Source organism: Raphanus sativus, chromosome 4 (assembly GCF_000801105.2).
Source record: "Raphanus sativus cultivar WK10039 chromosome 4, ASM80110v3, whole genome shotgun sequence".
Taxonomy (NCBI): domain Eukaryota; kingdom Viridiplantae; phylum Streptophyta; class Magnoliopsida; order Brassicales; family Brassicaceae; genus Raphanus; species Raphanus sativus.
Window position 1 is genome coordinate 34,740,087 of NC_079514.1, and position 27,865 is coordinate 34,767,951.

At 35.8% G+C, this 27,865-nt stretch overlaps 2 protein-coding genes and 2 long non-coding RNA genes across 4 annotated transcripts; 1 reads left to right on the plus strand and 3 right to left on the minus strand.

Moving 5' to 3' along the window:
* Positions 1–3,208: 3,208 nt before the first annotated feature.
* Positions 3,209–5,270, minus strand: LOC130511964 (uncharacterized). The gene is made up of 2 exons (XR_008945465.1): positions 5,134–5,270; positions 3,209–4,611 (listed from the first exon to the last, which is right to left on the minus strand). It is a non-coding gene; the product is annotated as an uncharacterized LOC130511964 (long non-coding RNA).
* Positions 5,271–10,303: 5,033 nt separating this feature from the next.
* On the minus strand, positions 10,304–12,345 carry LOC108851725 (ribonuclease H2 subunit A). The gene is made up of 9 exons (XM_018625186.2): positions 12,206–12,345; positions 11,950–12,039; positions 11,801–11,872; positions 11,513–11,636; positions 11,351–11,438; positions 11,154–11,291; positions 10,992–11,079; positions 10,799–10,919; positions 10,304–10,708 (listed from the first exon to the last, which is right to left on the minus strand). Exons 2-9 carry the CDS (start codon positions 12,023–12,025, stop codon positions 10,531–10,533), a joined length of 885 nt encoding a protein of 294 aa, XP_018480688.2. The 5' UTR covers positions 12,026–12,039; positions 12,206–12,345; the 3' UTR covers positions 10,304–10,530.
* Positions 12,346–14,853: 2,508 nt separating this feature from the next.
* LOC108848498 (stromal cell-derived factor 2-like protein) lies at positions 14,854–16,687 on the plus strand. Its single transcript, XM_018621883.2, has 6 exons — positions 14,854–15,220; positions 15,319–15,459; positions 15,680–15,820; positions 16,045–16,094; positions 16,191–16,320; positions 16,431–16,687. Exons 1-6 carry the CDS (start codon positions 15,110–15,112, stop codon positions 16,515–16,517), a joined length of 660 nt encoding a protein of 219 aa, XP_018477385.2. The 5' UTR covers positions 14,854–15,109; the 3' UTR covers positions 16,518–16,687.
* Positions 16,688–18,778: 2,091 nt separating this feature from the next.
* Positions 18,779–19,977, minus strand: LOC130510978 (uncharacterized). The gene is made up of 3 exons (XR_008944756.1): positions 19,543–19,977; positions 19,077–19,137; positions 18,779–18,930 (listed from the first exon to the last, which is right to left on the minus strand). It is a non-coding gene; the product is annotated as an uncharacterized LOC130510978 (long non-coding RNA).
* Between the last annotated feature and the right edge of the window lie 7,888 nt (positions 19,978–27,865).

Below are 27,865 nucleotides of genomic sequence, written 5' to 3' on the forward strand. Positions count from 1 at the left end.
TGGTTTTGGAGAAATAAACGAAGAGGAAGAAGAAGAGGTCAACATGGTGGAGTTCTCTTCTGATGATCCCACAACCTACGAAGAAGCAGAGAAAGTTCTGAAGTGGAGGGAAGCAATGGATGATGAGATTGCTTCTATTGAGAAGAATCAAACGTGGAAGCTAGCAGTACTACCTGATGGAGCTAAGTGCATTGGTGTCAAATGGATTTATAAAACGAAGCTAAATGAGAATGGAGATGTGAGCAAATACAAGGCGCGGTTGGTGGCCAAGGGTTACTCTCAAGAGCAAGGTCTTGACTACACTGAAGTATACGCACCAGTAGCTAGAATGGACACCATTCGAACCATTTTAGCTACAGCTGCGCAGAGAGCTTGGGTCGTGTATCAGTTAGACGTTAAGTCTGCATTCCTTCACGGTGTTCTTGCAGAAGACGTCTATGTTCAACAACCTAAGGGATATGAGGTAGCAGGCCAAGAAGATCAAGTCTACAAGCTTCATAAAGCGTTGTATGGCTTAAAGCAGGCTCCAAGGGCGTGGTTCAGTCGCATTGAGGAATACTTCATTAAGGCAGGGTTCATGAAGTCTAAAAACGAAGAAACATTGTTTCTGAAGGAAGATCATGGTAGGATCTTGATTGTCAGCGTGTATGTGGATGATCTTATTTATACAGGAGATGACACGAGGATGATGGAAGAGTTCAAGGACTCAATGCAAAAGGAATTTGATATGAGTGACTTAGGCAAGATGAGGTATTTCTTGGGGATTGAGGTGTTACAGACCTCGAATGGTATACATATCTCTCAAGCAAAGTATGCACTTGAGGTTCTGAAACGCTTTGAAATGGAGAACTGCAACTCAGTACGCAATCCGATGGTACCCGGGGAGAAGATCAATATTGATGAAGATGGTGAGAGAGTTGATGAGACTTACTACAAGCAAATCATCGGAAGCCTTATGTATCTTACAACAACAAGACCAGACCTGCAATTTTCTGTAAGTCTCTTGAGTCGCTACATGTCAAGACCCACTAAGTTGCATGTTCAAGCAGCCAAAAGAGTTTTGAGATATTTGAAGGGAACCATTGACTTCGGGATTTGGTATAAGAGAGGAGGCGCTGGAGAACTTCTAGTCTACACTGACAGTGATTTTGCAGGAGATGTTGATACTAGGAAGAGCACCTCTGGTTATGTTTTTCTCATGGACAATGCAGCAGTGGCGTGGCTCTCCAAGAAGCAACCAATAGTGACATTGTCCACCACCGAAGCAGAGTATGTAGCTGCATCAGTGTGTGCTTGTCAAGCCGTATGGTTCAGAAGAATGATGCAGGAATTGGGTCATGAAGCTGCTGAAGGAACAGTCATATTATGTGACAATACCTCAACTATCAAGTTGTCAAAGAATCAGGTGTTCCATGGGAGATGCAAGCACATTGGAGTTCATTATCACTTCTTACGAGAGTTGGTAAACAATGGAGAGATAAGTCTGGAGCATTGCGGAACTCAGGAACAAGTGGCTGATATATTTACAAAGGCGTTGAGGCGTGAAGTGTTTGAGAAGCTGAGAAGTGAGCTAGGAATTTGCTCTGTTTCGAGTAAGCTAAGTCTTGTGCACCAAGTCTAGCTTAGGGAGGGTTTGTTGGAGCAAATTGAAGTAGCCGTTGATGTTTGAAGTTATTTGAAGTTATCCTTTGGTTTTGGTGTTTATCTAGTTTATAGTCGGTGTTGAATAAGATCCGAGATACTCGGTAGTAGGAGATAAGTTTGCTTCAGTTTTTATAGGATCTAGTCGTTATCTTTATTATCTTTGTAAAGCTATATATATGGCTCTTCGTTCATTGAATAAGATTGCAGTTTACAAGTCAATCTCAGAGCTTTATACATTACATAGATCTCCTTGTTTGTTTTGGCCTTCCAAAAAGGTGAGTGAAATGGGTGGTCTAACTTTTCAAACTATATCCCTGAAACGTCTCAACTCAACCTCGCTGAGCCGAGTTCAAACCCAAATCCAGAAAATCATTCTAGTCTCCATCAGGTTAGTGGTGATAAAATTTACCTTTCTCTACCAGTGCCGGTCCTAACATGGCAATGACCACAAGCAATGTTTCAAAAATTTGGCCTATGCTATATACATGTAACTAAAGTAACATATATATATACCATTGATTTGCCCTTAAAAAATGCTGATTTTTTCAAGTTTTTTTAGTGGGCTGGAAGCTGGTGCTTATGATTTCTGTCGGGGCCCCTACTGTTCTCTACACAACCAACCTCTGCCATGCATGAAATTCTTTTTGCTCGCTCGAAATGAACCGCTTTTCAATACATTATAAATCTGAAATCTTCTATGTATACAATAATAGTTTTCTTTGTGTTAGAAATAAATACAATATAATTTTCCGTTTCGTCAGAAAATTAATGTTGTTGTGTTGTTATCTGTCTTATACTCTTATGTTGTTGGTCGTTGCAAAGCACTCACCAAAGATGAAAAAAATCTATGAAAGTGAAATACTACAATGCATATGCGCAGTAGTGTTGCGTAGCTTTTTCACAAGATCTAGCCATGTGTGTGTTCATTAACACCGTCATCTTTGAGGGCACATATGGATCGAGCCATCTATGATGTGCTATATTTGGATGTAAAACGAAATTTTGCGTGGTTGGAATCGGAAGAATCCTTTAGAGTGTAGATGAAAACTAGTTTGTACTGAAAATATGGTAATAGAAGGGAAATGTATTAGTTTAAGCATTTTCGAATGAGATGTTTAGTTCCAACGAAACGCCGGAGATATACAATTAAAAAAAAACAAAACCTATAATCCCTTAACAAATTTGTTGTTGTTTTTGAAAATTTATGCACTTATCTGATGACTCTTCGACCGAGTTCGTAATTTTAAACAACGAGCACGCCTTTAGTTACTCAACGATCTTGGTCTCGAGTGTACTTGTTTTTCTTTGAGTCTAGAACCGCATTTGCATGTTCTAACATAGTACAATTTTCTTTCAATTGAACGTTCTTTGAAAAAAGTTTACAAGCTTAAAAACAGAATCTATTTGAACGTTTCCTACAGTTTACAAATAGATGATTTGATGTAAAATATTTTTTTCTATTTAACCTATAGAGCGCATGTATGCACACAAACGAATCAATATAACTGGAACCAAATAATCTCAGATCATTCAATTCAGAAATTCATACACGATATGCTTCATCTTTCTCAATTGTTTCACTAATATTAGTATTGAGTACTGACTTAACTAATTAAAGCTAGAACATATTGTGCATTTTTTTAACATAACATATTGTGCATTTGAAACGCAAACATCACAACGACTGCAATATATACAAAGACTGGTTCCTATGTGATACACACATCTGGCCACTCACCGGTATCAGTATCACAATGGTAATTTCAGCCCAACGACTGATCACTTAACCAAAAAAAGATAGAAAGTGTAACAGTAAAGACCAAAAATTAATTACTGGTATTGATATTTGTCGACAAACAACAATATTTTTCAACAGCCTTACAGTACAAAAGCGGAAAGACATGACACATCAACATGTGGCACCAACACAACAACTTCATACAGTATTGGCTGTTTTAGTTTGCATAGAAATTGTGTTCTAAAATTAATCTAAGAAAACAAACAACCGCAAGAATATTCTCATAGTATTCATGTCAACAAATGAAACATTTTTACATTGAGTCAAATATTTATTTACAAAATGTCAACTAATTATATGCCAACACAATTATTCTTTTGGTAAATGTATAGAGACTGTAGTTTATTTCTTTAAATAATGGGACACTAGATAATAGATAATAGATAATAGATAATTATGTATTATAATTGGATAACTATGTAATTATAATTAGATAATATGCCAACATAATTAGATAATTATGTACCTTTTCTGAACATAGATAATTATGTACTTCATGGAATCAAAATGTACGAGCAAACCATTTAGATAAACAAGAAGCCGGCGACTCATTCTTATAATGCAAATATCATGACCAGAGTACTCTTGCAACATCTTATACACGCAAAATGAGATGATCACATGATTCATGATATATTGTATATGAGTATAAAAAGGGAGCTAGGGATTAAAAAGCCCCGAGAAAAGGAAAAAATAAATGATATAATATATACATGAATCGAGAAAATTAAGGACCAGCCTACTAAAAACTAGGTTACCATGCTTAATTTCGTTTAACCACGCCTAATCTCATAGATTAAGCTTTTTCGATACCTTAAACTATAATGAATGGTTAAGGTCTAAAGCTCTCACCTCGCATGCAATCAGATCGAACCAAACTCTAAACAAGAACAAGCCATCGTTTAAATCCTATACTAAGCTTACCTTTTATTTGAGATGAACAAGAGAAGTAGAGAGAGATTGTGTATGTGAGAGAGAGATTGAGACAAAGAGAACAAGGACAGGCCAACGAGATCAGCACTAGAATCTGACAGAGAGAGCAGTGAGCACGCAAGAGAAGCAAATGCAGTATATGCAAATTACCTTTGTGTGCTCACTCTCTTCTGTCAGTTGCTATGTTTTTCTTTTGTCCCAACTCATTCACTCGCAGTTCTTCCATCTCCAGAGATCTACAACATGAGAAGAGAACAATAATCACCAGATCAGTGAAACGATTAAAGGTTAGATCTGGCTTTTAACTAAAGAAAGACAAGGAACCAGGGAGAGAAAATACACGAATATTGTCTCCCGGTTGAGATAGCTAGGTGTGTTGATCGGCGTCCTCCTCCAGCGGAGCTCCGGGGCGTAAGCCAGGCGCTTCCGTCGATGCCTGCTCGGAGTCACTTCGGTGAGTTCTCGACTGACCCTCCCTGGCTGTTCCTCTTGCTTCTTCTGATCCGTTCAGTTTCAGCAATGGAGGCTTTGTTTAGGGTGCTTGCATTGTTGCTATGCTTGATCTTTGCTTATTGTTTTCCAAGCTCTCTCCTGCTAGAAGTTTGGATTCAATCTCTTTGTATTCTAGGGGTTTTTTAATTTTTTTGCGGCCTCTAGGATCAAATTAGCTGTTAAGCAGATTATGGTTCCAATTAACTTTGTAACCAAACATTCATTTCATCAATGATATTTACAATTTAGCAAAAAAAAGAAAATACACGAATATGAATATAGGAAAGGGATACTATTTGAGACACCTTTTGGAAAATCAAGTCTAGGGTTTTTGTCTAAATCGAGAAAAACATAACCAAAAAAGCAAGAAAAGAAGAAGAAAGATACAAAGACTGATGAGAAGATAAGAGGAGCCTTATCTCTTGCTCCTTCGGAGAGTCACCTTTCTTTATGGCTTTTGTCGGTTTCTTTATCTCTCTTACATGCAAAGGGGACAGAACATTTTAATTGATAGAGTTTCGTTTCATGAGCTAAAAGACGCAACGCACAAGATTCCAAATACCTTGATATTTGAGAGTGAATAAGGCCTATTGGTGATGGAGCGAGGTATATATAAAGACTGTTGGCAAGTTTGCTATTTTTGCTAATTATTTTTCAGTTTTGACAGCAAAATTGCTTTTAATTGGTTGATTAGCATTAGTTTATTCTTGCCTTTAATTTAATTATTAATTTTCACTTAGTTTCTTCAATTTCCTTTGTTGGCGGAAGACCAACACCAACGAGCCCCAAAATTCCAAAATTACAAATAGTAAGAATGATAGTTTGGACTGTACCATCTGTATTTAATTACCTTTAATTTTATCTGTAATCTTTTAAATTATCATTAATGTTTATATTAACTTTTAAAGATGAAATCCATAAAATAAGTAAAAGATTATATGAACCCTATTTAATAAAACATTAATTTTATAAACTGAAAGTTATAGTTTCAAACAAATAATTTTCATTGTTCTCTTCTTATTCTGTAAAATACAGTAGATACAAGAAAAAATTGGGTGATATAGCCAATATTTTTTATAATTTACCATATAACAAAACAAATTGACCAAAATATTTAACATACTTTTTTCATACATAATTGTACTTTGCTTATTTTATTTTTCTATGACTTCTTCATCCCATTTATCTTATTACTCTCATACTCTTTAAATGCCAAAAATTTAATTTAACAAATATATGAAAATGTAAAACTTCTTTTTGATATATCATCACTTGAAGTTTTTAAAATGGATATATATATATATATAGAACAGTTTTTAAGTAAAATTGTAAGTCCATACTATATAACTTTTCAAAATGTAGAAATAGAATATAATACAATTTATACATTTTACATTTTTTATGTATTTAGAATTTGTTTTTAGTTTGCTAGTCTATTTATTATTGATATTTATATAATACAGTTTAACTAATATAACTATTGAAATAGATTAAACTCTTTTAAAACATGATATTGAAAATGATTATTTTTTGGCATTGTAAATGTGTTTTTAAAATATATGAAATAACTAAAGCTCTTATTTTTAGAGACATAAAGAGTATACGATCCTGAGATAAAAAAACTAATTAGTATAAGCTTAACTTTTTTTAAAGCTTAACTCTATAAACCGTGATAGTCGTTTTATATCTTTGTGGACATATAAATTTAAATAAACTACTATTTTCTTTATTCTTATTATTGACCGTTAGAGATGATATTACATAGGTTATATTAATTGTTAGTCAAAAGAGTGAACTTCAAAGTTCAAAGTTCACTTACTAGCGATTATTGTTAAATTTTTTGAAAAATATAAATTAAAATATAAAGTTATATTTACATTCTATTAGTATATTCGAAGTGTAAGAGGTTCTTTGAATAACATTCTCAAATTTCAAATAATTACTAATACAATGCTAATAATAATATTTAAGAAACTGAATATTACTATATTTCGTATTTAGAAACCTTGATGAAAATCTAGCAATACTAATGCTCTCTCTCAAACAATTTAATTTTAAAAGAAAACAATTAAATTTTTATTTTTTATTCACTGTCTAAAATGTTGAAAGATATAGAACATCGAATTCTACTTCTATACATTGACAAACAGTCAAATTTTCAAAGTCATTTGGAAATTGGAATATAAAATAAGTTTATCTAGATAAAGGGGTGGGTAAAGAATAGATTCACTGGAATATGTCTCGAATACACCATAATCAAAGTTTAAAGTAGAGAAGCTTTATCGAAAGAAAAGAAAATAAAAGAATTTGTTGGCTTTTTATTAGAAGAGTTTAGATTGACGTGGTTTCACACTAAACCAGAGAGTCGCATGAACCATTCTGACCGTCGATTTAAGACAATAACTCCCTGCCGTTGGATCTGTCACTTTTGGAAGAGACCTTTTCTTGTAGAGGTAATCCGAACCCAACCCAAAAACCCAAACAAAAATAACAAAATATCTGAATGGGTATTGATTTAGGAAAAATTAGATATCAAAACTCGAACGGTAATATCCGAACACGAATGAATATCCGAAAATAACCGAACATATATATACTTACACTTATATTTATAGTTTATATCTCTTATTTTATTTAAAATATTTATATCGATATTATATATACTTTAAAATTAATAATATAAATATAATTACAGAAAAAATGATTTGATATTCATTTAAAATATATGTCAAGCTTTTTGTTCTATGTGTTAACAAAAGTTACATTTAAATTCTAAAAATAATAGCCAAATTAATGGCTATGTATTTCTGAAATGTTACTTCCAAATTCATTAATCAGTCAATCTATTAAAAATAAAAATTCAGTTAATCGAAATCTAATTTTTAATACAAAAAACTTAAAAATTAAAAAAAAAACTTTCAAATTCTAAATATCTGAATTCGACCTGAAATAATCGAATATGAGTTAAAAATACCTGAAAACCCGACCCGAAATATAAAAATATCCAAACATGTTCTATATCCCTATACAAAAATACCTAAAAATACAAAATCAGATCCGAATCTGAACGTATATCCAAACACCCACCCCTATTATCTTGTAATTCTCCATATTTCTCTAGTACAACTGTAGAAGGGTTTGATTATTCTGCTTTGTCTATGCTCACGTACGCGTATGTATTCATTGTCAATGTATAAGGGCTGGTTCAAATGATTTGGTTGCAGTTGCGGATGCCGGAAGTTTACACAAATGGATGGTTGTAAAATTATTTAATAGACAAAAGGTTAATTACAAAATGATAATTTTAAACCCAGTAAAAATAATAAATATAAAATATAAAATTATATTTATAAATCATGTTACTATAATAAATATTAAAATTATATTTATAAAATCATAGTATTAAACTTTATATATTAGTATTTATATTTTCTAAATTTTTGTTAAACTTATTTACAACTATTCATTTTTACATTAATATAACTTTTACAAAAAAGTGTTCTTTCCGCAACCGTTTAATAGACAAAAGGTTAATTACAAAAATGATAATTTTAAAACCAATAAAAATAATAAATATAAAATATAAAAATTATATTTATAAATCATGTTACTATACTATATATATATATATAGTATTTATATTGTCTAAATTTTGTTAAACTTATTTACAACTATTCATTTTTATATTAATATAACTTTTACAAAGAAAAGTTTTCTTTCCGCAACTGTTTGCAACCGCAAATGTTAACTAAAATTAATTTTTAATTTTGAGAGATTTGAGCTTTTGTTATGATTCTTGTAAAGCACCAACAACTCTTATCAACTACAAAAGTTGTGTGTTGCGTTGGTACCCGAAAAGCTAGTGAGACCCTAAATCCATAGCTAGTGATCCAACTAATCTTCTTATTCCACTTATTTCTTATGAGCTTTTGAACTAAATCCGACTACTAATGACAAATGATGACTAATCCGACTACCTTTACTAACAAATCATTTTCGTCTAGCTAAGAGTAAAGACCACTCACTAGAATACTGTAACCATTAGAACATCTCGGTAAACTTTTTGAACCTTTAGAACATCTCCGAAAAAATTCTCTATTTTAAAATTTTCAAAACTCTATATTTGAAATTTCAAGGTATTTTTCTCTAAAAATAAATATTTAAACTTAACTTCAAAATTATGAAATTTACTCTATAGTCCTTATTTTTGTTATAATTAATGTAGATCCATAAAACTTTTATAAATAACTAGAATATATATAAAACATATTAAAAATATAAATCAATAAAATCTTCCATTACAATATAAAATTACAAATAAAAATATAATTAAATATTAAGATACAAGAAAATACCATATTATTTGTTTGGATAATATTTTAGAGATTTTGGAGGTTTTGGAGTAAATTTACCAAGCAATTAGTGTTGTTGTAATATTTAAATGTGTGTCATAATTTTTGTCTTCATGTACCTTTTAAAAAAAATATTTTTATCAAGTTTATTTTATAATATTATTTTTTCTAATTATAGATTTAAAATAATATTTGTTTTAATTTATTTTATTTTATGTGTAAACTTGAATTTATAAAAATAATTCTGAAATAATTATTAGATATCAGAAAATTAAATATTAAAACGATAAACAAAAATATATTTAAAAATCATAAATGTGATGTGCAATTAATTATAAAGGATCAAAATGCAAATTAAAAGATGAATTTGAAGTTTTGAAGTTTTTTTAGAGAACAATACTCTATATTTAAAATTATAGAGTTTCTTTTGGAGATGCTTTTATAGTAAACTTCTGATGCTTATTAAAACTTTCCATTAGTTTACGGTTTCTCTCATTTCTGAAAAAATAAATTTCAAAAATTATTTATTACTAAAGATTTTTAATTAATGTATTATATAATTTCAATCCAAAAAATGGGGATAATTAGTCAAAAAAAATGGGGATAAGGTCCAGTTATAAGCTGACTCGAACAATATTACTGACTTCAAATAATTTCTAGTTAAACACTGGCGCGTTCAAATATCGAAGCTTGGTTGACTGTTACTCGCAAACGCTCTATTCCGTCTTGTCATTGAAAGGTGATAAACTCTATTATTAACTTATTAAAAACTTAAACAGAGAAAGAGAAGGATTAACTATAGGGACCAACAAAGCGAAAGTTTTTACATCCTGTCAGTTTTTGTATCTCTTTTGAGCTTCGTGGTGGTGAAGGAATCACGTATACTACCCTCATTTGTTATGAATTAGCTTCCATACCACGATGTATGAGACTATATGTAAAACCGTATTCCTTCGATTGTCATTAATTTGTTCTTACAAAATCGATACGAAAACCGTATCACTTTCTTGAGTCGATGAGTAATAATTGAGTATCAACTATCTGGTAAACTATTTGGCGTAGATAGAAAACTTCAAAATCAGAATGAAAAAAAAAAATTCTTCTACAAAACAAATGGTTAAGTGCAGGCCGGCCTGGCTTAGGGGCTAGTTGACGGGATACAACCCAGTCTACAAACTTAGAGAGATTCTCAAAGAACTAAGGAAAACAAACCAAACAAGAATCATGTAAATCACAAGATTCAAAACAATAAAACTTCAGCGACCACAAGAGTGAAGGACTAATCCTACTAGGATTAGGGCCTTCTTGAGGCTAAAACTGAGTGATTTGTTGGATTTTGCGAGCCTGGAAAAACTTGCAACGCCCTTTTCCACTTGATTCGCTTTCTTCGCTTCTACTCTCGCATGTTGTGAACCCGAATTTGCTTAGTTTCGCTTGTCTCTTGCTGCTGCTATTTCCATTACCATTCTCTTCTGAATCATCTGATTCCCTGCACAATTGCACAAAAACTCAACAATGAGATTCTGCCATAAAAATGAAATTAACAAAAGGATAGTAGCAAAAAAAAAAAAAAACTAACCATGCCACTTCAACCTCTCTCTTTAAATGCGTAGTGCAAGTCCCCCAGCTGAAACGAACCAGTGAAGGGAATCCAAACACAGAATGTTTGTGTTGCTCCAACCATGCCTTCGTCTCAGGATCTAAATTTACATTTACAAACCCCATTTAAGTGTGATAAAAACATAAAACTATTAGAGGCATAAGTAGTGTACCTCCAGGATATCCAGAACCGAAGTTTCTGTTTATGTTTTCTCCGGTTTCCTCAACCAACCATTCTCTCAACGCTCTGTCTCTTGTCACCTAAGCAGGTTTGGTGACATTTCAGCTTAGTGAAAAATCTTCTGAGATAGATTAGTAATGAATACTATTATTACCTTAGCCACAATACTTGCACCACTAACAACAGGATAAAGACTGTCTGCTTTCTTTGAAACGACAAACTTGATGGAAGAAAACCTCTCACACAATTTGATTCTGTACTTCTCAGGATCTCCCACAGTATCAAGATAAACCTAAAAATCTCACAGTATCAAAAAGATGTTTCCATGGAGACAGTGAATCAATCAATCACCTCTGTTAGAAGTACTCCAATGTCTAGAACTTGTTTGATAAGCCCCATTGCAGAGTTATGTGAGATCTCGTTTAAATTGATCTTGTTTCTGTAGTTAAAACAAACCAAAAGCTTTATGATATAACAACAATTTTTAAGCTAAAGAAAAACATTATTACTAACTTAGCGAGCATCTTAGCAGAGAGTTCCCTGGGACCAATGACATCAACAGCCCATCCAAGTGACTTGTCAAGCTTTAAATTTTCATATAGTTCTTCTCTTTTCTCTTCCTTTAGAGTCTTTGAATCTGAAAACATAGCAAAAAGAAAAAACCTTAAAAGTTATAGAAAGTGTCATGCTTTCACTTGAATACACAAAACAAATACTCTAATCCAAACGAAAGGTTAGAACTTGGTGAAAGGGTTTTGGCTACTAGAGAATTGATTTAATGAAGAAAGGAATGAAATTGACCTGCAAAATGGAGAGAGGCAAGAGAAGACTGGTAGGAGAGAGGGCAGTACAAGCATCCATACACCATTGGTCCTGTTTTGTCAAACAAAACTGAATTAAAAGACGTTCTTTTGAATCATCAGAAAAGAAGAGAAGGAGAAGAAGAGAACCTAGAACAGGACCCCTCCCGGCTTCGTCGATGCCCATGATGCAAGGTTGAGAGGCCCACTCTGGCGTCGATTCCATTCCTTTCCTTTCAACTAATTAAAAAAAAAAAAGATGAAATGGGTTTTTCTAGGGTTTTGACACATTCACGCTCAAAATTGATGTCTGGGGCATTGGGGTTTCTATTGGAGAAAAGAAAACTACTACTCCTAACAAATAGAACTTGAGCATGTTTGCGTTACGAGATTAAGAGAAACTCACCAGATATGTAGAGAGCGCTTAGCAACCCGGAGAAGGTGGTAAAAATATTCCCCGCGAGCGATTATCGAGGGAAAAAAGATGAGCCTTCACGGTTTTATTTTTATAATCTGTTTTCTAAGTAGAGACTGCTTGCTGTTTTTTGATTCTTCCATGTAGATAACAACGTTTCCGTCTAACAACAGAGTAAAATACTCATCTTTCTCATTTTAAGTGATTTATGGTTTATGCATATGTACATTTTTATACAGATTTTTTTCACTAATATAAATAGATTTTGTAAATAAAAAAATACACATCCCTAAGATTTGTGTTATTTATATTCTTATAAGTTTTTCTAAAAACAATATTTTTCTTTAAAATAATTTAAAATTATTATTATACATAAATTTTTTATTATAAAATTATTCTTTATTATAGAATTAAATATTTGTTGTAGTACAAAGAAGCAATTTATCTCTTGATTTGGAAACGTACAAATTGGGAAATCAAATTGTGCAACTGCAAAAATTGGAGAACAAAATGGTCATTTTTCAAAAAAAAAAAGGTCATTTTCTTTGAGAATTGTCAAATTCTCAATATAAATTTTCTTATGCTGTTAAAAAAAGAGTTGTTTACATAGAAAGACACTTTCTGTCTTTCCTTTACAATAAGAGTCACTTCTCACATGTGAGACACTTTTTAGTGGGGTCCAGATGTGTTTTTGACAAATTTATCCTTACGGGAAACAATAAGTTGTGGACAGCGAATTGTGGACGATAAATTCTGGACAGCAAATTATGACTATGTAGAATAATTTGTGGACGGTAATTTATGGACAGTACAAATATTTTGATATTTAGTTAGCGTAATCATTAGACACAATATTCTTTCCACATGATTGCATAGAAAACTTCATGATTCTGCTATTTTCATGCATAAAATTTCATTCTATGTGAACAACATTCTAATATTGTTTAAACCAATGAATTGCGGACATACAAATTGTGGATGGGCTAGTCATGGATATACCATCATAGATCCACTATCAATAGATTGATGAAACCATTTTTGTGGATTAGTAAAAAGAAAGTACACTAATAAAACAACAATTTGAAAAGCTCATTCATTATTTCTTACAAGAAACAACGAAAAAAGAGGATCTGGAGATTAAATGCTCCACATGAGCAAAAACATCAACTAGACAAAGAGTAACAGAGAAGAGAAAAAGTACCAAATTTGATAGAAGTAACTCGAAATACTGCTTGTTTTTACTCTGTTGCCTAATCCACTCACAACACTTCCTGTTATTAGGGCGTACTTCAGCTTCTTCCTTCTTGTTTCTCTGCTTTTCGAGTCAAAATCAACTTATCCTGCACACAAGTCGCCAACTACCAAATCAATCAAAAGAAAAACTAAGAACGTGTATTTTTCATAGTCAACAATCTAGAAATATGGTAAAATTTGAAGCTTTCAGGCAGATTTTGATAATGTGACATCCATGTACACACACCTTGACTACACTACACTACGATTCCCAGTAGCAAATTACTTTCTTAAAATTATCAAACTGATGGCAGAATTTGTTCTCAGCTGATGGCACTACTAACTAAGTTCAACATGGATAATGAAATGAACAATCATAATGTATAAGCTACAAAGATGATCCTATTTTATACTTCTATCCACAAGTAAAGATTCAATCTTTTTCTTAAGAATCAATCTTGCATAGGTCACGATAAGCTCAAACTAGAGAACCTAACCTTCAAAAAATCTCACCTAATGTTCAGACATCAATTCAATTACGGAACCAACACAATACTGAAGCTTATAACAGTAAAAAGATCCAAACTTTGAAGCAAATTAACCATTTGCCACAACTTTAAAATGCATAAATGGAGAGAGAAGAGATGGGAGAGAGATTACTGGAAAGAGAGGAGGAGAGAAGAACGAAGAGATGGGGCCACTGGTGATAGAGTAAATAGTGGAGAAGACATAGAAGGAGGAGATGAGAACGCCGATGCTCACGGCTGCGTAGATCGTGACGAAGAGAGGGATCGAATTCGTCGCCAACCCTAGATCTCTTTCTTTTTCCCTAAATCTCCATTACAGAAAGCTTTGTTTTTTATAGAAGATCTTTTGGTGTTTAATCTTCTTCTTCTCCGACAGTTGATGTGATCGTTAGGTGATATGTAAATAAAATGGAAAATAGATGTTTTGGAGAGAAGCATGAGAATGATAAGACAGAGTGAAGAGGAGAGAAGAAGGAGGTTTTGTTTAGGTTGCTGCTATTGACAATGGATTGTTTCGGTTGATGCCAATTAAGCTTGTGTTCTTGATTCAATTTAGATAACGAGAGAGAAATAGGATGTTTGGGTAGAGAAAATAAATTTTGAGTTAGAAGAAGGGTAAGATGGACAAAAAACACTTAGAATGTGCCTCTCAAGTGGAATGTGCCTTAGAATGAAATTACAAAGTGATAAAGTGTCTTGGAGAGTAAAAAAATCTTAAAAAAAAAAATCTTATGCAAATAAGCTTTGATTGGCCTTTTGCAACCTTGCTCACCATTCATAACGCGCCACCTCACTAAGATTACACGTGTAATAATATGATTCGCTACCTGAACGTAAGCCTTCGTGTCCCTCATAAACGAATATATGAGAGAACTAGTAGAGAAGACAGACGACCGAGAGAGAACCCAACACATTCAATTTGTCTCCGGCGAGATCTCATTTCTGATCCTTCACGGTGGCGTCGACGTCAGGGCAACAACAAGAAGGTCTCTCAAGAAGGAAGCCTCCATCATCATCATCATCATCATCTCCTCCTTCCTCTGATTCGCCTCTACTACGAACTCCCTCGGCGAGGAAAGCGAGCCCCGAGTTTCCTTTTTATCAGCAGAACTGGTTCATCGCTCTCCTCTTCCTGATGGCTATGGGATTCTTCTGCCTCGCTCTCTTCCTTTACCTCAGCCTTGATCCCGATTCCGGCTACACCTCTGCCTCCGCCGCAGCGCCTTCCGGTAAAGAAGGTGTCCAGGTATTATTATTATTATTATTATTGCTTCTCCGAAAAATCTCTAATCGAAATTACGAAATTGGGATTTTGATCAGAAGATACGTAAATGTGGTAAACAGGTAAGTTATGGGAGTGCGATAAAGCTGATGCACGAGAAGACGAAGTTTCGTCTGCATTCTCACGATGTGCCTTATGGATCCGGCAGTGGTCAGCAGTCTGTTACTGGCTTCCCTGGCGTCACTGATTCCAACAGCTACTGGGTACGAAGAATTAAAACACAAGTCTTAAAGTTGTTAGAAACCAAAAAAAAAAACACCATTTGTTAGCATCTAGATTACATTATTGAAGTCACTTAGACAATGGATCTTGTTTTACATCTAGACATTTATTTAAAATAAGAGAATTTGTTACATATCCCCTTTAATGATTTTTCTTAATTTGTGAATTGGTCTGGTGGAGTAATGCATTATCTTGTAACAGATTGTAAAACCTGTGCCTGGGACAAAAGCGAAGCAAGGTGATGCCATCAAGAATGGAGAAACCATTAGATTGCAGCACATGAAGACCAGAAAATGGCTCCACAGTCACCTACATGCCTCCCCTATCTCTGGAAACTTAGAGGTTAGTATTATTGGGTGCCATTTAAAGTTAATGCAACATTGTCCTTGTATATTACCTCATCTGCTAAGCATGGAAGTAAAGGATGTATTTCAGAGTTTTCTTTTTTTTTTTGTAAACAATTGGACTTACCTGTTGTTACGGTAGTATGTGAATTCTGAAGTTCTGTGCCGGTTTCAGTACGTAGTTGCATTCGCCTTTTTCCTAACCCCATTTTCTTTGTTCAGGTTAGCTGCTTTGGAGATGATTCAAATTCCGATACTGGGGATCACTGGAAGTAATAATCCTAATAGCAATTTCATATATTGATCTCTAATTATTTAGTCTATCCACATCAATCTAAAAGCTCACATAACTTACCATCTGCTCATAGGCTTACAATCGAAGGTAGTGGAAAGATATGGAAACAAGACCAAAGAGTCCGTCTTCAACACATTGACACTAGTGGCTACCTCCATAGCCACGACAAGAAGTACCAACGCATTGCCGGTGGTCAGCAAGAGGTATAAACGTCTTAAAAGATTATTGCTGTTGAAAGTTAAAAATCATGCCTAGATAGAGAGATACTAAACAAGACTTAACACATGAGATTTTTTTTTAATTGGTTACGTAGGTCTGTGGAATCCGGGAGAAGCGGGCTGATAATGTTTGGTTGGCAGCAGAGGGAGTCTACCTTCCCGTTAATGAGAGTAGCAAGTAAGGTAAAGAGTTGTGTTAACTTCTCTCGAGGACTTTGAATCTCATCTTTTACTCTCTAAACTCGAAAACAAGAAAATTGCTAATCTGCGATTGATGATGATACTGTAGTCGCGCGAATTTACATATTGTTTTGCTAGGTATTTTGCATTAATCTTCTTTTTTTCTTCCTTATTTAAGAGTTTAATTATTATGCGTTTGTGATTGGAAACTTCGATTTCTCTCATACACCAACATCACGGAGAGTCGATTTTGACAAGTCCATACCTCAGGTCCTCACCATGCGTACATTTTTTTTTTATGAAAACCAAATTAATAAATCATCATAAAAGATTAGACGAAAACACAAGGGAATATTTCAATACAAAAGCTTTCACTACTACACAAATAATGAAGGATCAAAGTAAAAACTGAAACAATCATAACGGTTTCTACCCTTATTTAAACAAATTTTCTTGGCGACCGACTTCTACTTGTATGAAGCAACTGACTTGTGCTATTACTCATCCAAACTACACTTCAAGGCCCTGCATATTCTATCGCCCCTTCTTTCACATTCAACACTTGTCTGGTTCTTCTTGTTTGCTTGCTTCTAGTGCTGTATTGAAGGTTTCACTAACGTCACAAGCAACTTTTTTTGATAAGGAAGGCTGTTGGAACTGGATTTTTGACAAGATGCAGAGGCTTATTTTTCCGGAAGTTCTGCCAAAACTGGTTGTCTTCGTGGCCAGATTAATAGCTAGCTTCAAAGCTTGTCGCAAACAATGTAATCAAACATTTTCAAACGTCAAAAACGAAGTTAAATTGAATTGGAAATGAGGGTGCGAAGTAAGACACTTCAAATGATGGTGACTTTATGGCGAGACGGCGGCGGTGTCGTTCGTTAAACGATGGTGACTTTCGGTAGCGGTGGTTGGTCTCTTGGTTCTTTCCGGTGTCGGTAAGATTCAACCCTTCCTTCTGTTATCAAGTGAATTTCGGTGGTGTTTGTTCCCGGAAGCGCGTCTGGAGTCTCGATACGCAGGCTCGGAGATGGTATTAGGCTTCGTTCCGGCGTGTGTGGTTGTTTCTGGTGGTTGTGACAGACAGTCGTCTATGGCTTCTCGATGGTCACCTGAGGCTCCGCTTCACTTCCGATCTATCCCCAACGGCACCCTGTCAAGTTCTCTGCGTTGAAAGTGGCCACTTTCTTTCCGGAGCTGTCTCTTTGCGTCATTGTTTTCACCGCTTCGATGACTCAGAAGCTGGTTCTTACGGTTGGTAAACGGTCTATCGGTTCTCGATAGTCGGAGTTGTAGAGGTGGTTCTCCGGAGAGTCATTGATCACCTCGGGTCAACAGCTCGTCTAAGCTACCTTCCCGGTGTCGTGTTGTCTGTCTGATTATGCGGCAGTGTAGCCTGACTTTACTTGCAGGTTTTTGAGGCTTCTTGACAGGATGTGGCGTTGATATCAACCCGGTTTCTTGCTCCTTTCGTGGCGGCAATGGAGATGGACATCTCTTGGTAAGAGTTTCTCTCATCTTTATGCTCGTCTTGGACTTCATGGACGGTAACGGTAACGAGGTTCGAAGAGTTCATCGGGAACTAGTTACTCCGGAGATGACATGGGAGTTCCCGGCAACCTCGGTAACGAGGTGAACCTCACGGTCCTGTGGTATTCATCGATGGTTGAGAACGGCAACCGATTCTTTAGAATTTTAAAAATGGCCTAGTGGAATGTGTCGGGTCTAGTGGGCGGGCGAAGCTAGGTTGTAATACATTGACTAGGGAGCTTTTGTTCAAATCGACTTTGTAACCGAAACTGATTTCCCATTAATGGGTTGAATAAAAATTTTATGTTTTCTAAAAAAAAAAAAAAAAAAAAAAAAAAAAAAAAAAAAAAGACACTTCAAATGAGAAATTTGACTGTCAAATTGTACTTTTGGATTTACATTTTACATCGAATATGAGGAGCTTTTCCATCTATATATATAGATATGCATGCATAGGGGTGTCAAAATGGATCAAATGGGTCAACCTAACCCATAACCCAAATGGGTTGATTGTTAATGGGTCATGGATTAACCCAACCCATTTATTAAATGGGTTGGGTTAACCCATGATCCATTAAATTAAAAGGGTCAAATGGGTTAATGGTTGACCCATCAACCCAATATTTTATACCGAACCATTTTAAAAACAAAGAAGCAAAGTAAAACATATAAAAAGAACGTTTCAAAACAATGTGATCAAAACAACGTTTCAAAACACATACGATCAAAAGGTTTCATCATTCATCAATATCAAACTTCAGTTTTGAAAAAAAAGGTTTCATAACAATAATATCTTTCAGCCATTTAGTCTGATCATTACATAAAGAAAGGAAAATATGAAATCAACATCTCCACTCAGTCTGTCACCATCGCAGAAACCAACATCTGCATTCATAAACCATTCATTACACAACTGATGTAGTCATTACATGAATAAAAGAAAGAATGATTATAATCCAAGACCAAAGTGATGTAGTCATTACACAACTGCCCAAAAACCTAAACTAACCAGGAAAAGAAACAAGACTCACCACTACACATCTTAGTCTTCTTCTCCAACTGCACCAGCTACTGCGTCTCTTCTTGGTCCATCTGCACATTTTACATACACCATACACACTCTTGGATCAACTGTGAATTGAGCCTAAACACACACAGTCTTGTTTATCAATCTATGACACAGAGCTTTCACTCAGAGCTTCAGAGCTTGTGAACACTAACTCGTACGAGACAGAGGAGACTCTGTTAACTATACAAAGATGCTAAAATCACAGAACATTAACCAGAAGAAATCAGGAAGAAGTTCATGTGATTAGTAAGTAAAGTCAACCAAAATGGTACCTTTAGATGGAGGATGAGACTGAGAAGAACCTCTGGAGAAAGCTATGAGAGTGCACCTGTACAAGGAGTAAGATACAGCTAAACTATCAACAATACACGAGAACACAAACGCCTTCACACGAGAACAAAATCACAAGGCGTAATAAGAACAATTACCACAGGGTCTGAGAGTGAGTCGTCGAGAGAGATCGATGGAGAGACTCTGAGAGGAGAGAGGCTGAGACCCAAATCAGAGGAGATAAGCTTCAGAGCGTGAAACAATCACCAACCATATAATTACTTCAGAGTTTGATACACAAAGCCACATTTGTATAAAAAAAAATTAAAAAATCACCAACGAAGCGTGAAACAAAGCAACAATACATGACCATTGACCACAACAGTGATTGCACAAGAACACAAACGCCTTCGCACGAGAATACACGAGAACACAAACAAAGTAATGCTAAACTATCAACAATACATGACCACAACAGTGATTGCACGAGAACACAAACTATCAACAATACATGACCACAACAGTGATTACATTAGAGGATGAGAGGAGAGGAAAAAGGAAAGACCTTCAACGCAGTCAAGAGACTCTGAGAGAGATGAGAGTAAACTATAGCCCTGTTCTTTTGTCAACCGCGATGCGGCAGAGGCAGCGTCGAGAAAAGTAACGCTAACAGAAAACAAAATAGTTACGGAAGAAACAGAAATAGCCGCCAGTAACGATCGCGAAGCTATCCACGGCATCTCTAATGGACGCCAGTATTTTCAGCGTCATCATCTGAGTGATATATATATATATCGCGCGTCTTAATCTAGCGATACTTGATAACTCTGTCATTTCCGTTTTACTCTTCTCAACGTTGTTTTTTCTCGACGCTGCCGTTGCCGCAGTGCGGTTGACAAAAGAACAGGACTTATATCTCTCAAAGGCTTGTGAAAGGAGAGCATGCAGCATGCAGTAAAGACCTATGTTTCGTTTCAAAGGCTTGTGAAAGGAAACCAATTCCCGCATGATCTGTGGTTGAATAGACTATATCTCTCTCCTCTACCTATATTCAGGTTTCTTGCTCTCACTCGGGGTATGTTTTTTCCTGAAAGTTTTCACCACCAAAATTTCCTGAACATAAATAAGAGAGTTATCTATTCTATTAATTCTCCAGCATGACCGGTTGATAAAAGTGTAGAGAAACGACCCTGGCTTTCTCTTGTAATAAACGAATCAAAACGGAACCGATATGTTTGGCGAGTTCTTCTCCAAACCGGAGCAAACTCAATATCACTATGAATCGAAAAGATTACAAGCTTCGCACTAGTTGCGTGTTCTATGAGAGATTATTGTTTCTGTGTTGTATCTAACAAGAAGAGATGAGACCCCTATTTATACAAGTAGATCATAGGTTCTCCTAGATAGAAAAGGAAAATTACTTGTTCCTAATACTACAAAGAAATAAGAAAATTAACATATTTCTTATGTCTTGTTTCAGGTCCAAACCCGAAGCCCATCAGCAGGCCCAAGAGACACAAAGCCTCACATTCTCCACCTTGGCTCTTGGGTCATTCTTCGATTTCTCCGTTCCTCCATCTCTCTCTCTCTGCGAAAATGAAACCAGAAGCTTCGACGAGCTCGCCGCATCGTCTTCTCCGAGCACCGTCTGTTCCTCGACGCCGTCCTCATCGGAGATGCATGCCTTCTCCGATCCTCGCTTCTCTCTCTCGCCCCTGTTGATTCTTCTCTCTCCCGAACACTTCCTCTCTTCGATTCCCTGTGAACCAAACACGACCACGACTTCGTCGCCGTTCGTCTTCACCGGCGATTGCTTCCACCGCCATTACCATTGATATCTCAGGTCCCGTTTTACTCCTTGTCTTCTTCCTTAGACATTTGAACAAAACTCTGACCTTTCAATTTCAATTTTTTCAGCTTGTTCCTTTGATGAATCCAGCACAGCCTTTGACCTTCGTGATTCTTTGGTAGCAAAATTCCTCTTGCTCACCTCACGACCTCTTTGAAACCAAAAACCAGACTTGTCAAAGTCTTAAAAGGTATCTCCTTTTGACTTTTATTACTCGTGTCTCCATGTAGCTCTTGTAACAAGAAGCTTAATTTGATTCTTGTTGACTTTCAGCTCGTGATGTCGACGTCTCTTCACCACCGTAGCTTCCTTTAGAATCATTTCTTTAATTCTTTTAAGAGCTTCATCCTTGTTGTAGCTGTCTCCTAGCTGCAACCACACGTTCTTTGGTAAAGTATCTGATTAATTTAAATGATTTCCCAGCTTCTTTTGAAGCTTAACCTCCTGCATAAAAATCTTTGACTAGTATGAATATTTTTATTGCAGGTTCCTCGTATAGACAAATCCCGTCTACAACCATCAAAGGTATTCTTCTGAACTCATCTTTTACCAAGCTTTATATCTCCCTGTCGAACCATCAGTTTGCTTTTCCTGAAACTGATATTTTACTTTGTGGCCTTTCCGCGAGGTGAACGAGTCGACAGCCTTGTCACCTGCAGCCACACGAGACCTACTAAGGCAGAACCTTGAGGATCTCCAAGCATGTCTCGAACTTTTGTCCAGGTACACACTTAGTTAGGAAATCCGCCGGGTTGATAGATGTGTGAATCTTGTGAACCGTAACCTCGCCAGCCTCAATTACGTCTCTCATAAAGTGTAGTCTAGTGTCTATATGCTTAGTCCTTTCATGGAACCCGCCATTCTTAGCTAGGTGTATAGCACTTTGAGAATCTGAAAACACTCTCACATCATCTTGCTTGAACCCCAATTCACTAACAAAACCCTTAAGCCATAATGCCTCTTTGAAAGCTTCGGCTAAAGCCATATACTCCGATTCTGTCGTTGATAGAGCTACGATATGTTGGAGACCAGATCTCCAACTTATTGTGTTGCCTCCGACTTGAAATACATATCCGGTAATGGATCTTCTCCTATCCAAATCAGTAGCGTAGTCTGCGTCACAGAATCCCCGTACCTTAAAGTCTTCTCCTTTAGTAAACATTAGGTCTGAACCTAGAGCTCCTTTAAGGTATCTCATCACCCACTTAACAGCTTCCCAATGTTGTCTTCCTGGCTTGCTCATGTAGCGGCTGATCAAGCCCACTGCGAAGCATAAGTCAGGTCTAGAACCCACCATCGCATACATTAAACTTCCAACGGCTGATGCGTATGGTATCACGTTCATGAACCTTGTTTCCTCGTACTCTTCTTCCTTCGTCAAACTCTTGAGCTTAAACTGTGGTCCAATAGGTGTAACCACCGCCTTGCTCTCGACCATGTTAAAAGTCTCCAGCACCTTCTGCAAATACTTTCCCTGCGATAGCCTTAGAGTTCCTTTGGCCCGATCTCTAATTATATCCATCCCAAGTATTCTTGAAGCTGCTCCAAGGTCCTTCATCTCAAACTCTTTCTTCAAGCTGTCTTTGATTCTTTTAATCTCCTTAGAATCCTTAGATGCTATTAGCATGTCATCGACATAGATCAAGAGATAAACCATATGAGATAAATCTGAACCTTTCATGTAGACGCAAGGATCGTAAGCACTCCTGTAGAAGCCCTGTTCCTTCATGAAAATATCAAATCTCCTATTCCATTGTCTTGGTGACTGTTTTAATCCGTAAAGGGATTTTAACAGGAGACAAACTTGATCTTCTTTTCCTTTCTCGACGAACCCTTCTGGCTGTGCCATATAAATCTCTTCGTCCAACGTACCGTATAAGAAAGCCGTTTTCACGTCTAGTTGTTCCAAATCAAGATCATAATTTGCAACAAGTGACAACATAATTCTGATCGACACGTGCTTCACCACTGGTGCAAACACCTCCGTGTAATCAATCCCTTCGACTTGTGAAAACCCTTTAGCTACTAACCTAGCTTTGTATCTCGGCTTCTCGACTCCAGGAATGCCTTCTTTCAACTTGAAAACCCACTTGCTGCCAATAATCTTCTTTTTCTCTGGTTTTTCTACCAGTTTCCAAGTCTGATTTTTCTTCAACGAATCCATCTCTTCTTGCATTCCCTCGTGCCATAACTTCCAGCTTTTACTCCTTCTTGCTTCCAAATAGGATTTAGGCTCATCCATATTTATTTCTTCTGCTGTAGCTAGAGCATAAGCCACGCAATCTGAATCATCAAACCTAGAAGGCTTCTTTACTTCTCTTCTGATTCTGTCTCTAGCAAGAATATAATTATCCAGATTTTCGTGTTCAGCTTTCACGGCTTCTTCTTCACTTTCCGAACTCGAGGATTCAGGTTTCGAGTTTTCTGATGCGGGAGAAACTCCACCTTGAACTGTATCCTCTGTATCTGCATCAATAGCTGAGTTTGAAGGTCCTTGAACCAACACCGGACTGAACGTCACCGTCTTCGTTTTCTTTTTCTTTTCGTTGGTTTCTTCGACGTCTTTAAACATCTCTTCTTCGTTGAAGATCACGTTCCTGCTCACCGTACATCTTAATTCTTCTGGTAACCAGACTCGATAACCCTTAGTCCCCGTTGGATATCCCATGAAAACTCCTTTCATCGCTCTTGGACTGGTTTTGGCTTGAGTCACGTGTACATAAGCGGTACATCCGAACCTTCTTAGGTTGGTTAGGTCAACTCTTGTTCCTGACCACACCTCTTCTGGTAGCTTGAAATTTATAGTTGTACTAGGAGATCGGTTAATTAAGTAGACAGCTGTAGAAGCCGCTTCCGCCCAGAACTTCTGCTCTAAGCCTGCCTCTGTCAACATACACCTAACCTTCTCCATGATTGTACGGTTCATGCGTTCTGATACTCCGTTTTGCTGCGGAGTATAATTGCACGTTCTGTGTCTTTTAATCCCTGCCTCCTTACACAATGTATCCATCTGTGTATTGCAGAATTCCAATCCATTGTCCGTCCTAAGACACTTCACCTTCTTTCCTGTCTTTGTCTCCACGCTAATTTTCCACTCTTTGAAATTCTGGAACACTTCATCTTTTGATCTCAGGAAATAGATCCAAACTTTCCTAGAGAAATCGTCGATGAACGTAAGGAAATAGTAGCATCCCGCGAGACTCTCAACCACCGAAGGTGAACCCCACATATCTGAATGGATGTATTCTAGAACTTCCTTAGACGTGTGTTTGCCCTTTGGAAAGCTCAACTTGTGTGCTTTGCCAAGGACGCAATTCTCGCAAAGCTCTAACGTCGTCACGTCTTTCTCGTTTAGATGTCCCTCCTTGACTAAAATATTCATACCTTTTAGACTCATGTGTCCGAGTCTAGAGTGCCACCTCTTAGTCAAGTCGATATCAGGCCTTGCGACTGCAGCTTCACCACTCAATACTGTACCTTGCAAGTAGTATAGACCATCACAGTATTTCCCAGAAATAACCTTCTTCTCTCCTTTGTAAAACTGCACCATGAAGTCTTTTCCTTCGTATCTGCATCCCATCTTCTCCAATGAACCGTAGGAAATAAGGTTTCTTCCCATGGTCGGCATGTAACGCACGTCGGTGAGAATCACACTTGATCCATCATCATTCATAATCCTGATCTTCCCAATCCCTTTGACCTCGCTGACTGTGTTATTGCCCATCAAAACCTTCCCTCCCTCTATGTCTTCAAGATCAAATAAGACATTCTTATTTGGAGTGATATGGAACGTACATCCCGAATCAAGTACCCATTCCTCCTTAGTAGCTTGCTGGCTCGCCACTAATACCAATGGTTGCTCCTTCTCTTCAGCAATGTTGACCGAATTTGCCGGCTTCTTTCTCTCAGGACACTGCTTTTTAAAGTGTCCCTCCTTGCCACACGTCCAACATTCTTTAGAGAATTTAGGTTTTGATTGTGATCTGTTTCTGCTCTTTGATCTAGCTCTCCAAGTCTTGTTGTTCTTCTTGTCACCCCTTCCTCTATCGTTTCCAACGAACAGCCCTTCCGAGTTATTTTTAGACTTGTTAAGAAGTCCCTTCTCCCTTAATTCTACTTCTTTAGAATAAGCAGAACTTGTAACATCACGGACCGTTAAGGTCTCTTTTCCGCTGCCGTATTTTAAAGCATCAACGAGAGATTCATATTGCTTTGGTAGACTAGTTAAAATCTGTATCGCTTGATCTTCTTCACTGATTTTAATATCCAGACTTGCTAGATCAGCCACAAGTTTCAGAAACACATCCAGATTTTCCTCAATGGACTTGTGTTCTTCCATTCTGAAACCTGCATATCTCTGCTTCATGTAGATTCGATTTGGTAACGTCTTGGTCTGATACTCCGCTTCTAGAGCCTTCCACATATCCAGTGCTGTAGGCTCATTCATAACCTTCCGTAGAATAAGATCAGATAGGCACATACTGATCAGATTCTTGGTACGCAGCTCCTTGTCTTGCTCCTTAGGATCATGTTTAACATCCTTCTGTTCTTCATCACCTTCACCATCCGTAGAAGGAGTTTTCTCCTTAAGAACAGATCCCAAACCAAAGATCTCTAGCTGACATAGCATCTTGTATTTCCATAGACCAAAGTCACCCTTCCCATCGAATTTCTCCACTTCAAATTTCTTTAAAGTTGCTTCCATCTCTCTATTAACCCGTAAACTGTTGTTTCTTTGTTTGCAGGTTGTCGTAACACGCCGTCTCCGTCAAGCTTCAATCACCAACGAGCCGAGTATTCTTCACCACACCAGATAAGAATTCTCCTTGCTTGTTTATTGAATCTTGACCTCGAATCTCTGTACTTGGATCTAGGTTAACCTAAGCTCTGATACCACTTGTAGAGAAACGACCCTGGCTTTCTCTTGTAATAAACGAATCAAAACGGAACCGATATGTTTGGCGAGTTCTTCTCCAAACCGGAGCAAACTCAATATCACTATGAATCGAAAAGATTACAAGCTTCGCACTAGTTGCGTGTTCTATGAGAGATTATTGTTTCTGTGTTGTATCTAACAAGAAGAGATGAGACCCCTATTTATACAAGTAGATCATAGGTTCTCCTAGATAGAAAAGGAAAATTACTTGTTCCTAATACTACAAAGAAATAAGAAAATTAACATATTTCTTATGTCTTGTTTCAGGTCCAAACCCGAAGCCCATCAGCAGGCCCAAGAGACACAAAGCCTCACAAAAAGGTTATGTCCAACTATTTATACATTTATTGAAAAAGCTAACTATTATTATCTTTATGTAATTATATCAAATTTTATTTAAAAACTAACCACCTTATTATAACTGTTTTGCCGAAAAACAGTTTCCACTTTCTCTTTATCGTGATCATTAATTAATATCTCAATAACAAACAAAAGTTTTGCCTAGGACAAAGAATTACAGAACAATGAACAAGATGAAAAGAAGTTTACGTTTGGTGGTTTAAACAAGATGACAAAAGTTTTGCTCAGGACAAAGAGTTACAGAAAAAAAAACAAAGACCAAGATGACAAATAAATTTGTATGAATTTACATTGTGTTTACGTTTGATGGCCGAGCACCGTGGCGACTGGTGAATTGACCCAACTCAGCCATTAAGTCGGATCTGTTAAAAGTCTTCGTTTTCTTTTTAGTTAGTGAAATAAACACCTTTATATTACTTGAATATATAATTAATTATCTGATAGGTATGAGCAATTTCATCTGATAGGTATGAGCAAGAAATTGATGAAATAATTGAATTAGATAATTCTCAAAAAAAGAATAAGTGAATTAGATGATTAAAAAAATGAAGGTGGCCGATATCAGGAGAGAAGAATCCCAGAGAGCATAGGGAAGAAGATGACATGTAAATTACTATTTTATCCATCACTTAAAACAAAATGACAAAAAAGAACAAAATAACATGAATAGTTAAACTTGGTTCCTATAATTTTGGAAAAAGCTTTGTACCATCTAAACTACCTCATTTTGTTGGATTTTAGACAAAATTGTGATATTATGTATACATATAAATTTTGTTTTTTAAGAATGTATACATATAAATTTGTTCAAAACAATGTATATATATAAACGTGAGAAGAGTAAAAGTTACCATCTTCTGATTTTATATTAACTCACTAGGTCATATATAAATTACTTGCCACATGTATATGATATCATATAATATCCATTTCTTAAACCTCATATATAATTTTTTAAGGATTTATTACATTAAATCAGAATCATGACAAATTGATAAATAATTAGTCCAACTATTTTTTTTCAATAAATAATCAGAATTATGTAATTAATGGCAGGTATATTTTTATTTTATATACTTTTTAGAAAATTTAATTTTCAGATTTGTGTATTTTAAGTCATATTTATATTTTTTTCTGTATAATATTTTCAAATGATTAATAAAAAGTTTTAATCTATTTTATTAAAACAGTTGGATCACAACTATATCAGTAGATCATGATGTTGTTTAATAGAATAAATACACATACATATAATTAAATTTCTTTAACATATAAGAAAATTATAAGAGGTTACATATTTACATAAACAAAAATTAAATTACAAACCAACATTATA